Below are 18,411 nucleotides of genomic sequence, written 5' to 3' on the forward strand. Positions count from 1 at the left end.
AAGGAATTAGTTGTAGCGGTTAATTGAGGTAGAGATGAAGACAACAGCATAAGACATTTTCTCAGTAATGTTAAGAATGCACAGAAAGAGTTAGGAGAAGGTCAATAAGACTTAATAGATAAAACCAATAAACTAATAGAGAACAAAGAAACAACTGACAGGTTGCTAGAAGAATTTGAGAACCAATGGCAAACCACGTTAAGTATGATAAATGACGACAAGGATGAAACAACTAGGATACTGAATTATCATAGCGAAAGAATTGACCAACCAACCAAAAAGGTAGATGCATTATTTGCAGAATCCTTAGCCTATCAAAAACTAACACCAATTCCGAAATCACAAAATGCAAGTAAACATGGGTGGGTAGAAACACTATTTTTTTTTTTTTTTTCAAGCAGTAAGTATAAATCAAGATTTTAAGGTAGCGATTAACAAAAACTTATAAAAGAGGTATCGAATTATGATAGTGAGGACCATAAAGGAGTATTTGTTTGGGTCAATAAGATGGAGGGTATATTTGAATCAAGCCTTCCGCTGGGTGAACAAGAAAAGATATATCCTCCATCAATTTAGAAGGGGAAGGTTACTATTGGTTTCTATGATGATCCAAAAAATGAGATGCTCATTCCTTTCATTGACAAAGTTTCACAACTTATTAAAAGTGTTCCATGATGAGGAAGATGATGACCTATATAACAAATTCATGCATCTTAAACAAAAAGGAAATATAAACGACTATAATGTTGACACCTAATCCGAAACGGATGAGGTGAAGCTGGACAGTCATCTAGAAGATGAACTGATCCGTTTTTGTGTATATATAAATAATAGTTGTCTAATGAGAAATATCACCAGTTGTTTTCTTGCGCTCATTAATTTCTGTGTTAACCTGGCCTGACATGGTATCAGAGCACAGGTCCCAGAAATAACTCCTGCCTCTGCCAGGTTTCTGCTGCCTCATGAAACCTCTGTCCTGAGAGACTGCGCATCCGTTTCTCTGCGCATCTGTGCCTCTACCCTTGAACGTTAATGCATTGATTAACTTCTGCATATGCTCTCTGCTCTCTATCCGTTTTCTCTGCGCATCTGACAAACCTGCTCTCTGCTCTCTATCCGTTTTCTCTGCGCATCTGACAAACCTGCTCTCTGGAAGGGCGAAGAAGCGCCGGCAACTGAGGGCTTTGTTGTCCTCTCCGCCTCCACCTCCAAACGGCAGCACATTACATGGGTTTACGTTAATCTGCACAGAGCTGCAAGAGAGATGCCGTCTCGAGTTCAGCACGTTCCAAGCGAAGAACCGGAAATCTAAAAACGAACTCCACTCCACCATTGTCCTCTCTGAGCAATGACAACATTCGTATCTATCAAAAATTCTTGCAATTAAAGGTAAGCTCTGGCCTTTTATGTCAAATCGTTTTGCAAAGTCCAGTTCTTTGAATGCGAAGTGGATTTAAGGCTGAATTCGAAGTGAGTTGTTCTTGAATACCGATACTGAGAGCGTGCAACCGCCGATACCCATAAGAGGCCGACCCATCGAGCTCCTCGGCGAACTGTTGATGCAAAAGGAAGCTGGCCCTTGCAAGAGAGGAGACCGGGCCGCCGTGGTTATGGGTGACAATCTCCATTCATCGACTTTCCTTCCGCACTTTGAGCGCCTCTGTAGACACGCACATTAAGACACTCTGTCGCACCAGAAAACATGGTTTTGATAGATATTTCGATTGTTATCTATTTGCATCTTCGAGGAGGTTAAATTTATACCTGTGCATTATTTAATTTACTCATAACAGCGCCGTTCCCATATACTATATTGTTTCTACCTTGAGCTGTCTGGCATGAGAAACTGCTTATACTTGTATCAATTACATTTTACAGAATCAACTCATTACTTTCCTTGTTCACTGGTGCGAAAATCACAATCTATAGCACTATACCTCTCTGTCTGTTTATTCGTGCACGGTATTTGGAGTATGGTAATTGCTGGTATATGTATGAGAATGCCCAAGCAGCTTCTAATTATTCTTGGAATTAGACAGTCTACAAAATTTAGTATTAATAATAAGGGCAGGGCAGGTTATTCTGATGTATTCTAAATTCGGAGAAGAACATTGCTGCGTATGGTAGCAAAACCGTGTTTAGTAGTTTAAATTGTATTGAGCAGCTTATATACATCATTCAAGGCGTTTATATAAGCAGTTTTCAAAAGCATTCAAAGTCATATCAGTCAGAGCATTTTATAGCATTTGTGGAGGGATTTGTAGAATTTTTTTTTATCAGCAGAGATATTTTGTTACAGTATGCATTCAAGAGAAAGAAGAAGATATTTCAGAGGCAGGGGGGGCAGACACCCTCAAGAAGAAAAGGCAGACTTACATTGCATTCGCTGCAAACAAAAAGGATCTCATGATGCTTCTACATGCAAGCTACCACGGGAAAAGATTGAGCAGAGAAGAAATCAGCAGAAAGGTAAAACTGATGACTCAGACAAAGGTAAAGCACCTGAATCCGCTCACTATATTGAGGCACAATGTAACATTGGAGTAAATGAAGATCTGTTTAATGCTTCACTTACTTCTTCGAAAAATGACTGGTTGCTTGATTCAGGAGCAACCTGTCATATGACTCATAGGAAAGATTTTTTTGAAGATTTCACTGATAATGTTGATGGAGCAGTATACTTTGCAGATCAGTCAAAAATCAAGCCATCAGGGCTTGGCACAGTCAGGCTTAAACTGCCTGGTCTTCCAGACTTTCTTCTGGATCATGTTCTATATCTCCCACAGCTCAAGAGAAACTTGCTGTCCCTGGTCCACATCCGCCAGCAAGGTCACTCCATTCATATGTTTGATGGAAAGCTTGAGGTAAGAAAGGCATCTGACCATTCACTTGTCATGAGGGGTATAGAAGAAGAAAGACTTCTTAAACTGCAAGGAACCTCTGCTCATGCACAACATTTTTCATATATTTCTCATCATGATGAAGGTACACTTCCATCAAGTTTATTATGGCATGCTAGATTTGGACATTTAAACTATGATAGTCTCCGCTTGTTGAAGAAAAATGGTGTTGCTGGTTTGCCTACAATTCCTAGAAAACATAAACAATGTGATGCTTGCATTCTAGGAAAGCATAGCAAACATTCTTTTCATGATTCACATTCAAGAGCACATAGGAAGCTTGAACTTATTCATTCAGATTTATGTGGTCTAATGCCTGTTCCTTCTGCAAATGGAAATAAGTATATCATGACATTTATTGATGATTACACCAGAATGTGTTGGGTTTATTTATTGAAGAACAAATCTGATGCTTTGCAAACATTCAAGAATTTTCATAAGTGGATTGAAAATGATGCACAATCTCATATTGGGTCTATTCGCACTGATAATGGAAAAGAATATACATCAAATGAATTTGAACACTATCTGCGCCAACATGGGATTAAACATCAAACAACTGTGCCTTATAATCCTCAACAGAATGGTGTAGCTGAAAGAATGAATAGAACAATTTTGAATATGGTACGATCCATGCTTTTCTTCAAAAATGTAAAGACAATGTTTTGGGCTGATGCTGTTCTATGTGCTGCATATATAAAGAATAGATGTCCATCTAGTGCTATAAGAAACAAGACTCCTTATGAATTGTGGTATGGACATGTTCCTTCGGTAAAACATCTCAGGATTTTTGGTTCCACCTGTTATGCTTTAATACCAAAGGTACATAGAAACAAACTTGGTGCTAGAAGTCGTAAGTGTATCTTCCTGGGGTATTCAAACACATCTAAAGCATACCGCCTCTATGATGAAGTAAATAAAAAGTTTGTTTTATCTAGAGATGTCATTTTTCTTGAATCATCCAAATCTGACAGTGTTGTTGAGCGGCAACTTGATCGCTTGGATAGATTCACAAAACCGAAATCATTTCAAGAGTTTGATAATCAGATTCCACATCTTGAAGGGGGGATTCCTATACTAGATCAACATGTGGAATCTTCTTCTGAAGAACAATCTCCCCTGCATGACACTCCAACAACGGATGATGCTTTAAGTGATGTAATTGATAGAATTGGGAGACTCAATCTTGATTCAGACCCAACTCAATCAACAGAGCAGCCTGGACCATCTCAGAAAGGTCCCCCAAAGTGGCTGACAAAGACACTTGAAAGTGTTCATCCTGATGAAATTGGAAAAACAGGAACCAGAAATACAAACCGACAAGATGGAGGTGATGTAGATAACTCTAATTCACCTGTTGATATGGATGTTACTTATGATTGTGAATTGAATTTGTCTACAGATTTTGAACCAACTTCCTTCAAAGAAGCTGCTTCTCATGATGAATGGAAAGAAGCGATGCAGAAGGAGTATGATGCCCTCATAAAGAATGGCACTTGAAAGCTGGTTGATCCTCCATTTGGAACCAAACCAATTGGCTGCAAGTGGGTCTACAAGAACAAGTACAAAGCTGATGGCTCACTTGACAAGCACAAAGCTAGGCTTGTGGCAAAAGGTTTTGCACAGAAGGAAGGGGTCGATTATGAGGAAACTTTTGCTCCCACAGCAAAATGGGCCACCATCTGGACACTCTTTGCACTAGCTGCTCAGAACGGTTGGAAAGTCCATCAAATGGATGTAAAAACTGCATTCTTGAATGGAGATCTAAAAGAGAATGTTTTTATGTCCCAGCCTGAAGGATTTGCTGTGAAAGGACATGAACACAAAGTATGCAAACTTGTGAAGTCCTTGTATGGCCTCAAACAAGCACCACGAGCCTGGTATGAAAAACTAACTGAGCATCTTCTGAAACTCAACTTCAATCATTTTGATCTTGATGATGCAACTTTATTTGTCAAGAAAGTTGGCAAAACAGTTGTATATCTTGTGGTATATGTAGATGATCTTTTAATGACAGGGAACAATGAAAGCTATATTGCATCCATAAAGAAAGAATTAGGAATTTTTTTTGAAATGACTGATTTGGGCTATGTTCATTACTATCTTGGCATTGAAGTAACCCAACATCCAAAGTCCATATTTCTTTCTCAAAAGAAATACATTGGAGATTTGTTAAACAGATTTGGCATGACAGAGTGCAATCCCCTTTCTACTCCAATGGAACAAAACTTGAAGCTCACATCTATTGAAGGAAAGGAATTTGAGGATGCAACAAAGTATAGACAGCTTGTAGGAAGTCTCATCTACCTCACTACTACCAGACCAAACATTTCATTTGCAGTTGGAATCCTCTCCAGGTTTATGCAAAAGCCTTGTGAGGGACATTGGTCTGCTGCAAAAAGAGTTCTAAGGTACTTGAAGGGAACTCAAGACCTTGGAATCAAGTATACACAGGTGGACGACTTCAACTTGATTGGATACTCTGATTCAGACTTCGATGGAGACAAAGAAACTGGGGTATCTACTTCAGGATATGCTATGAGTCTTGGATCGGGAGCTGTCTCCTGGAGATCACGCAAACAATCAGTACCAGCAGATTCCACAACAGAAGCAGAATATGTGGCAGCAGCTGAAGCAACGAAAGAAATTGTGTGGCTTAGGAAAATTCTTGAAGATTTGCAGGTAAAACAAATACAATCAACTCCACTCATGATTGATAACACCTCTGCAATAAAGTTGGCCAAGAACCCAAAGTTCCATGATCGTACTAAGCACATCAATACTAAATATCATCTGATCCGACATCATGTTGAGGCCAAAACAATCCATCTCCGTCATTGTTCCACAAACGAGCAAATTGCAGACATCTTCACCAAAGCGCTTGGAAGAGAAAAGCTTGAAAGATTCAGAACGATGCTTGGACTCACCAACATCCCTTCAGATTAAGGGGGGGAATGTTGACACCTAATCCGAAACGGACGAGGTGAAGCTGGACAGTCATCTAGAAGATGAACTGATCCGTTTTTGTGTATATATAAATAATAGTTGTCTAATGAGAAATATCACCAGTTGTTTTCTTGCGCTCATTAATTTCTGTGTTAACCTGGCCTGACACATATGAATGGAAATCTCCGGAAACAAGATAATGTGGATTCATAGATGAGCAATTGTTAAAAATGTATATTTGTGGGTTGAAGGATTACATCCATATTGAAATAAAACTATGGAACCATAAAACTATTGAGGATGCTAGACATGCGAAAAAAGTAACTGAACAAAAAGACAAGTTCAATAGGCTATCACTCACCAAGGAAGATGAAAACTAGCACCAAGTCCCAAATAAGAAATGGGTAGAAAAATGTAGACATTGTGGAAACAAATGGTCTCCAGGGCACAGATGCAACAATAATATACTTTCAAATCAGAGAATGAATCAAACACATCCAACAGTCAACCAAAGATAAGGAAAAAGAACGAAAACAATTGTTGTAAGTGTGGAAAAAATGGGACTCCCAAGGCATAGATGTGAATACATGTCATTATGCTACTATAAAATAGTGGATGGGAAGCAAATAGAAGTATAGAGTCCAAATGGTGAAATCACTATAGCGTACAATGTGCATTCAAACCATGATGAACCACCATAAAAAGCATCACTAGCTTCAATCTCATGTGCCCAACAAAATATAAATGAAGAAAACAAAATTCAAAGAAAGATTATTACTCCAAAAGACCAAATACAACCGCTAAATGTAAAATACGTTCTGCAACATATTAGAAAGGAGAGGATCCAATATCCAAGAAAGAAAAAGATCCAACCTGTAGTTCTACGCTAACCATGACAGGGAAACTGCAACCTACGACCTTGAAGCTTAAATAAGTAATAAAAGATATGTCACAATACTTGTAGATTTTGGCAGTACTCATAATATAATGTCGATTGAGACCTTGATGAACCACCACAAAAAACATCTACGGATCCAATCTCATGTGCCCACAAAATAGAAATGAAAAAATGAACTTCAAAGAAAGATAATTACTGCAAATGACCAAATACAACCACCAGTTGCAAAATACATTCCATCACATCTCAGAAAGGCAAGGATCTAGTATCCAAGAAAAAAAGAAAGAAAATCTATAGTTCCATCGACAACCATGACAGAGAAACCACAACCTAAGACTCTGAATCTGAAAGGTGTCATAAACGATATAAATGTCACATTACTCATAGATTTTGGTAGTACTCATAATTGTATAGACATTGTTGTTGTTAAAGAACTTAATCTCTGTGTAGCCTGCCAAGAGCCTCACCATTATGATTGCTAATGGACAAAATATCAAAGAAGCAGGAAAATGTCATAAAGTCTCAATGCAATTACAAGAACTGGAACTGCAAACAAGACCCTATGCTCTACTGGTTGAAGGAATGGATATGTTGCTAGGTGTGGAATGGTTGATGTAGTTGAGAAATTATGCCACAACCCTTGAAGTACAATCGATGGACTTTAATTGGCAAGTCAGCACTGTAAAGTATATGGTGTTGAAGGATCCACTCAAGAAGAATCAATTACAATTAACAAAGAAACAGACAATCTCCATTCTACCACAAAAACGTGCTCAACTAGAGAGAAATCCTATTTACCATGTTTTGAAGACAAAGCATTCCTTAAGAGGGTGGCAATGTTAAAACCAGTGTTGAAAATATCGGTATCGGCAAAATATCGACAAGGGTCCTGGAAACATCTTATCGGCAATATCGGCAAAAATATCAGCAGACATAGAAAATCTTTTTTTTTTTCTTCAGATTTTTAAACATAGCTGATATTTTCAAAATATGGCGATATTTAGCTGATATTTTCAAAATGTCGTGATATTTTGCTGATATTTTGAAAATATCGTGATATTTTGCTGAGATTTTGAAAATATCGCGATATTTTGCTGATATATCGTTTTGTTGAAAATATCGCGATATTTTCAAATATCGCCGAAATATCGGCAATATTATCAACATTTTAAAACATACTAATAATAAATTAAGTAGTTAATGAAAAGTCAAAGGATACATACCCTTTCATTCTGTGACCAGTTAACGCTATAAGTAGACCCTCATGAGGTTCATTGTAACATCATTAGTTGTTATGATTCTGTCAATCAATATATTTAGAATTACAGATTTCGAGTATAAAGTTTAAACATGACGCTCCTGCTTTGGGCAACCTTGTCCGATATATGCCAAGGTAGATACATGTTGACATGTGCTAAGCACCCACTATGCATATTTTTATGCCACAACAATAGTGTGCCCTCCTAGTCCATGTAATTCAAAGTGTCAAAAGATAGATGTAAAGAGGTTCACCCTTATGAGACAACAAGAGTCAAACATTCTCTCGACAAATAGGTAAATAGAGATTCTGTTTTTGTGAGAAAAGTGTTATCTAGGTGAAAGACGTGTCTTTGGCACGAGAAACATGGGGACATGTCTCTTACAGTTAGGGACATGTAACCTAGCAACGTTGAAATCTCCCTTTGCCAATGATCTATGTCTCATTAGTAAATATCATTGTGCGTTTTTCGTATTATGATTGTGACATTACCATTGCCATATTTAGTTTTGCTTCAAATTTTAATTTTAAATTTTATATTACCAACTTTGTGTTCTATGTTTAGAAATTTCTAAATTAGCAATTTAGTACAGGTACACATGTATAGACACACATAGAAGCACATAAGTGACACATTCTCCTTTCATGTATCCCTCTGCATCCATGTTTCAAATTTGGCACACCCACACTCACCTTTGCAACCTATACGCATGAACCTTAGCTTCCTTGTTCTAGAGGAGATTTGCATGACCATTAATATTTTAAAAATCCTTATATCAAGTTTTCTTTATGCTTTAGTTGATTGAACTTTTTGTTATACATTGCAGCTACTTGAAAGCTGAATGGGAACATTTAAATCAGGCCGATGTCCCTGTACAAGTTCCAATTGCAGAGAAAATATGGAAAGATTTGCCACGCAATATTCAAGAGAAGAAAATTCAGGTATCGATTGTTTGCTAATTTACACATCTTCATGAACAACAATTTCTGACACCTATTTTATGTACTAAAATGTTAGAAGGTAATTTCCAGCCAAAAGATTACTAGCTAATAATTATTCATTTCACTGTTGAGTTGAAAGGATGTAAAACTTGGTATCATGTGATAGTATTTAATGTTTATTGACTTCAAAGTTCTTTAAATAATAATTTTTTCAGCTAAAGAAGGAACAATTTTCTATTGATGATACATATCAATTTTCATCAACAATATGATTATTATCATTCAATGAGAAGGAGAAGAAGAAGAATCTAATTTTAAGGTCACGGCCAAGCCATACGCAAAATTGGTGTATGGGACCCCCCTCCACACGACTATTTGACTACTAAAGTCTACAGAGGTGTACATACACTGCCCTCCTTTGGATTTGAACCTATCATCTCTTGTGAAGAAGCAAATGTTCTTAAACATCGGGCCCACTCAAGGCTTATGTATCAGAAATTATGAAGTAGAGGATCTACAACAAATCCTAATCCAATAAGATAAACAATCTGAAATATAACAACTTGATGATGAACACATAAGACATCAAGGGAGTACACAACACAAGTAGAGTGAAATAGTATAGATGCTCTTAGGCAAAATATTGAGCGCTCTTAGGAAAAATATTGAATAAGCTCACTCGAATGAGATGATCTTACAAATTGGAGAGTTGTTGTATTTATACCATTCCAGTGGGGTTAAGGCACTTAGCCCCAAGGAGAAGATAGGGCCAATCTTACCCTAAAATGCAATAATGTAATGTCCTTTATGAATTGAGGACAAATGGAAGTAGCTTATTAATTCCTGTAGGCTATAGTCCTCTAAAAAGGGGAAAAACCCCAAACATTCCCACAATTGGGCAAGTTTTGGGCAATTGGGCAAAGAAACCCAAAATTGAGGCTTGGAGTAAAGTTTACTCAGTCATTTTAGAAGAGGAGGCCCCTCTAGGAAATCTATAAATATGAGACGGATGAATTCATTTTGGAGCATCAAATGTGGATCAATTGATTTTTTCCTGAGCATTAGCTCTGAGGGTTTTAGACTGCCTTCTCTCTCTTGTCAATTTTGGTGGTGAAAGATTCCACCCTAGTTGACAACCTCTTATTATTCCTCTCTGTTCTGGGCGAAGTTTCTATCTGAGGCAATAAATTCTTGGAAGACTAAATTCTGTTTTGGCACGGTGATATCTCTAGGAAAGCATCGAATTTTGTCTGGAATAGGAAGATCTTTAAGGTAGCAAAATTCTCCTTGTTCTTTCTTGTTCTGGCTGCAGGCAGCATCCCGCTTTAGACGAAAAGGTATTTTTCTTGATTTAATTTTGGTTCTGGCTATAGAGAGTCGTTCTTTTAAGGCAACGAATCTTGTAAGAGTTCTGTAACAGTTTGGTGGGATTTTTTCTTGTTGGGTATGAAGTTCAGACGTGGAGAAACCCTTGCGAGGCATTTGGAAGTTGATTCACTGACCCCGCACATGCAATTAGTAGCAAGTAATGTCCTGTTGAGGTGCAGATCACCCTGAAAGTGTTTGGGGGGTTCTTGTCTAAGGGTTTCCAAGGGAGTTGAGGCCAGTTTAAAAAAAATAGGCCCAGATTGAGAACAAGAGTTGGATGCAGGCATTCTCGCTGTGACTTGAAGGAAAGCCGCACTAGTAGAAAACCCTCATGGAGAAGTGAAGTGGGATAATGAACGTGTTTGGTAAACAGAAGAAAGCTAAGCCCTGTAGAATTTAGTATAGCCGTCCCATTCGTCCTCAATTCGTAGAGGACATTACAGTTCTCCCTACCTAAAATTGCTTGCTCTTGAGCAATTGCAAATTCGGGTGTTGCAAAATACGTTCCCCTTCCCGTGTCACGTCCTCCTCTGTCAAATTCTTCCTCCTGATAAGGTATTCTGGAATTATTCTTCCTCTTAACTTCTTTTCCCGCCCATGATCATCTCTGGAATTAACTATAGTTGCCCTTCTTCGTCTAAGGGTGGCAGTTCGATAGATGTGGTGACTTGCTGCTCCACGACCTTCTCGAGGCACGACACATGTAATACATTATGGTTTTTGTTGTCTTTCAGAAGCTCTAACTCATATGCCACTTCACCAACCTTCCAGAGGACTTTGTATGGTCCATAGAATCTAGACTTCAATTTTTTAGCACCACTCTTCTTAAGGGTAGAATGTCAATAGGGTTGCAATCTCAAGAAGACGAGGTCTCCTACCTCAATGTTGCGTTTTGTTTGATGCTAATATGAGTACAAATTTTGTCGATTATGAGCAACTTGCATATTTTCCTTGAGTACTCTGAGGATGACCTGACTTTCCTATATCCAATCCTTAGCAATAGGTGCCTTGCTGTCTCCAAAAACCATGTCTATAAAGGATGGTTTATCATACCCATATAGAGCTCTGAATGGTGACATAGTAATGGATAATTGGTAGGTGGTTTTGTAGAAATACTCCCCAAGGTACAACCACAATGTAAATGCAATCATTACCTTGCGCTTTGGGCAACCCTGTAATGAAGTCCATCGAGATGCTCTCCAATTTTTGTTCAGGAATATGAAGAGTGTTGAATTTCCATGACCTTAGGTCTAGGTTAGAGTTTTAGAATCACTGACGCTACCAAACCAAGAATCTCAACCATAAACTACTTTGCACAGTGGAAATATAAAGCAGTAAATCACATATGCACAAATATACATGGTTTTTAACAAATTTGTACAATATGTACAATCCCAATCTTCGTTATATTGAACCAAATCTGAATGATACAACAGTCTATGGTATACAAGATACAATGACAAACTTTGTTGCGCAACGTCGATGTCGTATCTTGTCGTGTCGGTCCTGCGCTCCCGTACTTCTCACTAGTAGTCCCTTAGTCCATCAAGGCCACTACACATCGAGACTCCAAGAGGGCTGCTTCCTAACAATGCTGCAAGTCGCTTTTATTACAATGAACACGAGCTCATCAAACTTGTCATGTCCCCATTTTTATTTTTCTTCATAGTACAACGATGGTGGATTTCCAAGACAGGGGATGGCTAGGTCAGTGGAGCAGGTTTATGTCATCAGGGATCTCGATGGAGTTTTGAGGAGTTTTTATGGGATTTGATGGCATTCGCTTGGCATATTCCATCATCAACACAATTTGCCTTTCGTTCCGTTGCATTTTGACAACTTTCAAAAATCATAATTATTATTGGGCATAACTTAATTAATTATGCTCGAGGCATTCCGAGGAGATTAATTGATGGAACACCTAAGTGTAATAGCTCGTTGGAACTAGAACAAGAAGATCTACATGATGGGACTTTTGGATGGGGTTTCAAAGACCTTAGGAGATATGGTCAATTTACCTTTTTCTCGCATTAAAAATAATATTTTAATTAAAATAAAAGAGGTAAAAGTGCTCCATGATTAAAATAATAATAAAATAGAAGATTCTAGAGGGGTCCACCAGATCTATAAAAGAGGAGGAGGACGCCATTGGAGGACATCTTGGTTTTGATATTGTTTCTTGTATGAGAGGTTGAGAACCCAGTTCTCTACTCCATTGGTAGCCCCAAGACGAAAACCCTCAGGTGATATAGAGAGATTGGGCAAGCACCCATCTCCCCTTGGTGGATTCATTCAGAATTCACTAGTGTAGTTGTTGATTTGGGGTAACATCAGATGTGCTCTAGCCATGAAAGTTGGTGGAGAGGCTACAACACATGAGATCTCCAAGACCCAGAAATGGTTTAGACAGATTATACCTGGTTTGAGAGATATTAAAATAATTAATATTTTAAATGGAGTTCCTAAGTCTAAACTTAGAAAAAATATCATATTAATGGGTATTAATATAAAACTGGGTTAGAAGGTTCCAAAAGTCATGGATCAAGACAAATCTAATCTTAGATGCTGATTAGAGATTTAATCTTGGCCGTTGAAGGACCAACGAGAAAAGTATAAGAGGAGGCTTGAGGGTTAGTTGGAAGACACACGAGGGAGACCAGTCAGTTCGATTTTTGGAGCGGGGTTAGTTGAGAAATTCGAACTAGTGGTCTGGAGAGAAGCAAGAGGCAACGGGTACGGAACAGAGAGTCGGAAACAACACCAAAAGACCAGCGCAGAGGTTGAAGAGGTAGACACAAAGGAAACATATTGCGCAGTCACTGGAGGGCCTATGTGGGTGATGCAGAGAGGCCTAGTGTTGACACAGAGAGGCAGTAGCTGATGCAGAGGGTCCGGGAGTTGCGCAGAGACCAGCAAGCCTGACGTTGAGACTGGGAGAAGTGTTGGAAAATTTTTCTTTGTTGGGTAAGCCAGTTTGCCACTCGGTTGTACTGAAGAATTGCTGATAATAAAATCCTCCTTTGTTGCATCGACTTTCCCACATTGGGTTTTTTCGGGGACAATTGTCCAAAATATCTGTGTTGATGTGTTGATTCTTATGCATGTGTTTGTTTCTATATTATGGTGTGATATTTGCAACATAATTTATTTTAATGTTTACTGAAGGGTTTTCGTAAATAACTTATTGAGAAAATAAGTAGGTAAAATAAATCAGTTGTTGCAGTGATAGAATTTTCACATGGTATCAAAGGGAGTAATCAGAGACATGAAGGGAAAATCAATCATGGATCGAGACCATGATGCAAAGGCATCTATGTCAGGAGACTCACACAGATTTTCAGAAAATTGCACAAGAGACAGTAATTTCGATTTATCTATGTTGGCTTCCAGCTTGGAAGAAGAAGTGGATTGTGTGACTAGCTCTACATCATCAAAGGTATGGTATATAGACAGTGGAGCCTCTTGGCATAGGACGGGAATCCGGGAATGTTTCTCAGATTACTAGGAGGAGAGGATGAACTTTCAGATCACCATGGGGAATAAGGCAAAGTGTACTCCAGTAGGGAGGGGTACCATAATTTTCCAAATAGAAATGGGAGAGTGGTTCCGTGCTACCATAGCATGTAGCAGGATTGGGGATGAACTTACTTTCCGTGTTGCAACTTCAAGGCAAAGACTATGATGTTTTCATCAAAGAGAAAGTATACGTCAAACACTCGAGCTGGAAAAAGAAGGTGCAGATCAGGATCAAAAGTAACAGGTTGTACATATTACAACTAGAATCACCAATGGCACTGATAGGCAGTCATGGAGAGAAGGATTTGAACGAACTATGGCACAAAAGAATGGGACATTTGCACCATGGGGCTCTGCAAATTCTCAGGGACACTGTAACAAGAATTCTGGATCTTAGTACGGAACGAGATGATGTATGCAGAGGATGTGCTTTGGGAAAGTATGCTAAAGCAACATTTCCTAGAAGTAAAAACAGGGCCAAGAGTGTACTAGGATTGATACACTCATATATCTACGGACCTATGTCCACTAAAGCTCTTAGTGGTGTTGAGTTCTTCCTCACCTTCATTGATGACAACTCAAGGAAAACTTGGATTTATTTTCTGAAAACCAAGGATGAGGTTTTCTGTCGATTCAAAGAGTTCAAGGCTTTGGTGGAGAATCTGACTGGGAAGAAAATAAAAGTTTTGCGCTCAGATAATGGTGGAGAGTATGTCGATAAGGACTTCACTAATTTTTGCGCTAAGGAGGGCATCATAAGAGAGTGGATAACTCCTTACAATCTGGAGCAGAATGGAGTAGCAGAAAGAAAGAACAGGACTATCGTAGAAGCAGCTAGGGCCATGATGTATGATCAGGATATGCCAAAATTCCTATGGGTAGAAGCATGCAACACGACAGTCTATGTTCAGAATAGAACACCTCATTGGGTGTTGGGCAAGATTACTCTAGAGAAAGTCTTCACAGGGAAGAGGCTTGAAGTCAGTCATTTCAGGATATTTGAGAGCTTAGCATATTGCCGCATACGTGAGGAAAAGAGGAAGAAGCTGGATCAAACTGCAGAGAAATGATATCTAGTGGGATATAGTGAGAATGCTAAGGCATACAAATTCTATCTTCTAGGGAGCAAGAAGGTAGTAGTTCCACGAGATGTGAAGTTCATGGAGGACAGGGCTTTCAGAAAATCTCGAAAAATGCCTTCAGAGGGCTTGTCAAAAGAGGAGCCGTTGGTCAAACCTCTTCAACCAACAGAAGTAAAGAATTCTTCCTCGGATCAGGAATAATCATAGGAGGAGGAGGAGCCAACAGAAGCACCTGCTGGTAGAGGAAGAACGAATAGGGAACTTCGTTAGATTCTGCGAGATGCAGAGGATTTCATTGGTGCTCCAAAGAACAATAAGGGGGAGCAAAAACAACCAGATTGCTATCAGGTATTAGTAGCTCAGGATGGGGAGCTTGCCAGTTTTCAAAAGGTTGCTCAACATTAGGTTTGGTTGGATGCGATGGTAGAGGAGTACAACTCCATAATGGTGAATGATGTCTGAGAGGTAGTGCCAAGGCCTCAAGACAGATCAGTGGTAGGTTTGAGATGGATCTACAAGATTAAATACGTTGCAGACGACAGTGTGGCAAAATACAAAGCCAGGTTTGTGGCTAAGGGGTATGCTCAGAAGGAAGGAATTGACTACGAAGAGACATTCGCCCCAGTAGCCAGGTATACATCTATTAGAACCGTGATATCTCTTTATACACAGATGGGATGGGAGATTCATCAAGTGGATGTCAAAACGACATTTCTGAACGGGGTGATAGAAGAAGAGGTATACATTGAATAACCAGAAGGCTTTGAGACACATGAGAAGAAGTCTCATGTATGTAGATTGAAGAAAGCCTTGTATGGGCTGAAACATGCACGTGGAGCATGGTATGGTCGAATTGATGGCTACTTGCAAAAAACGAGATTTGTCAAAAGTGACGCAGATCCAAATCTCTATTATTTGGTTGTAGAGAATGAGCCTCTAATCCTAGTATTATATGTGGATGATCTCTTCCTGATAAGATCATCCAGGCTCATAAGGGACTGCAAGAAGAATCTAGCCACAGAATTTGACATGAAGGATTTGGGACAGATGCATTATTTCCTGGGGTTGGAAGTTTGGTAGCAAAAGGGGGAGATCTTCCTTGGACAAGGGAGATATGCGACAAAATTTCTGAAGAGATTCAGGATGGAGGATTGTAGACCCATGGCTACTCCAATGATCACCAACTGGAAGAAAATTGATGCATCAAAAGACAAGGATGTTGATCCCACCATATACAGGCAGATCATAGGGTCCTTGATGTGTTTGGTTAATACTAGGCCAGACATTTGTTACGCTGTCAACACCTTCAGTCAGTTCATGGTGGAGCCAAAGAGGGTGCACTGGGCAACAACCAAACATGTTCTCAGATATATACAGGGAACAGTCGATTATGGAATCTTGCACACCAGGAGTAAGGATATCAGATTGAGTGGATTCATTGATGCAGATGGGGCTGGAAGTTTAGTAGATCGGAAAATTACCTCTGGGTACTATTTCAACATTGGATCAGGAATGACATCCTGGTGCAGGAGGAAACAAAAGTCCATAGCTTTGAGCTCAGCTGAGGCTGAATATATGGCTGCAGGCACAACTTCATGCGAGGCCATATGGCTTATAAAACTGCTTGTGAACCTATTCAGAAGAAAGATGGAGGCGACCAGGATCATGTGTGATAATCAAAGTTGCATCAAGCTCTTTGAGAATCCAGTGTTTCACGATCGGTCAAAGCATATTGATATCCAGTGTCACTTTGTCAGAGATTGTGTCCAATGAGGAGCTGTACAGTTGAGCTACACTCCTAGGAGAACTGGTGGCAGACATCCTCACCAAGGCCCTTGGAAGAACAAAGTTTGATTATTTCAGGGAAAAGATGGGGATGATAAAGAATCCATTTTAGTAGCAGAAATGGGGGGGATGTTGCAGTGCAATCGCAGTTAGCAGTAGGACGATGCAGCATGACGAGAAGAGATTGCAGTGCAGATGCAGTGTTGTGAAGAAGGACCAATAACAACACAGGTGCAGAGGGAGTTGCAGTGCAGATGCAGTGTTAGGAGAAAGGACCAACAACAACACGGATGCAGAGGGAGCTGTCGTACGGATGCAGCAGTGACAGAGGTAGAGCCATGGGTAGCAGTACATGATGCAATAGTGCAAAGGATGTTGGGCGGGGAGGCCTAGCATCAACACAGGTACCAGTCGCGTATAATCAGAGTAATGCTTAGTGTGGAGTATTACTAGAGCACAATCCTCGCTAAGAGGGAGTGTTGATTTGGGGTAGCATCAGATGTGCTCTAGCCATGAAAATTAGTGGAGAGGCTAAAGCACATGAGGTCTCCAAGACCCAGAAATGGTTTGGATAGATTGTACCCAGTTTGGGAGATATTAAAATAATTAATATTTTTAATGGAGTTCCTCAGTCTAAACTTAGGAACAATAAAATATTAATGGGTATTAATATAAAACTGGGTTAGAAGGTTCCAAAAGTCATGGATCAAGCCAAATCTAATCTTAGCCATTGATTAGAGATTTAATCTCGGCTGTTGAAGGACCAACGAGAAAAGTAGAAGAGGAGGCTTGAGGGTTAGTTGGAAGACACACTGAGGGATACTGGTCAGTTCGATTTCTGGAGCAGGGTTAGCTGAGAAATTCGAACTAGTGGTCTGGAGAGAAGCAAGAGGCAACGGGTACGGAATAGAGAGTCAAACACAACACCAGAAGACCAGCGCAGAGGTTTGAGAGGCAGACGCAGAGCCTCTCAGGTAGACGTAGAGGCAATAGACTGCACAGTCACTGGAGGGCTTGCGTGTGTGATGTAGAGAGGCCCAGTGCTGACGCAGAGAGGCATAATTCCCGATCTTCAATCTGCCTTCTAGTAGCCTCTTTCGTCCATCAAAGAGCTACTTATAAGGCTGCAATCCTTCACTCAATCAAGCACCAACAATGTCCTTGTCTGCTGCTCTAAGGCTACTTTGGGTAGCCAACACACTGCCCTCTGATCAGATTTATGGCACCCAATCCAATCATTGCTGATTCTGCGCCTAGGATGACATTTCACCACCATAGAATGTCATCCACATGGCACCAACAGATTGTTGTAATCACGGTCCAATCTGGTCACACATTTGACCCAATACACCTCTCCAAAACGTTGTTGTCCTCTTGCTGCACTTGCTGTCACTGCATCACTGGTTAGGGCACACCACGCTGACCTCCCCCCAACACACAATCAACAATACAAGCCTTCTAAGGTTGCTGGTCACCAAGGGAAGGTGCCTCCACTCCTATGTTGCCCCTGTCTGCCTTGTTTAACCCCAAACACAGTCCTAGAGATGGCCCAGCTATTGGCTATGGCCTGCAACCTAGCACAACAACTACTGTAGGCCTTTGTCCCCCTCGAAAACTCCACCAAACAACCCTAAAACAACAACGACTTTCTCCTTATCTCCTCGGCCCAAACATCTCTTCAATCTGGCCCTTAAACAACACCAACCATCCCTTGAG

The 18,411-nt window shown here is 39.8% G+C and overlaps 1 protein-coding gene across 9 annotated transcripts in view; it reads left to right on the forward strand.

Annotated features, from left to right (window-relative positions):
* Nucleotides 1–18,411, forward strand: part of LOC149141933 (uncharacterized) — a 446,950-nt gene that overhangs the window by 283,589 nt on the left and 144,950 nt on the right. For all 9 annotated transcript variants that reach the window (XM_089446268.1, XM_089446276.1, XM_089446274.1 and 6 more), the window contains one exon: nucleotides 8,830–8,944. In XM_089446268.1, coding sequence (XP_089302394.1) covers nucleotides 8,830–8,944 — 115 coding nt within the window. The remainder of the gene's footprint in view (nucleotides 1–8,829; nucleotides 8,945–18,411) is intronic.

The sequence above is a fragment of the Pinus tabuliformis genome, chromosome X, assembly GCF_031772625.1.
Source record: "Pinus tabuliformis cultivar Carrire ecotype Pingquan chromosome X, CPIR1, whole genome shotgun sequence".
Taxonomy (NCBI): Eukaryota; Viridiplantae; Streptophyta; class Pinopsida; order Pinales; family Pinaceae; genus Pinus; species Pinus tabuliformis.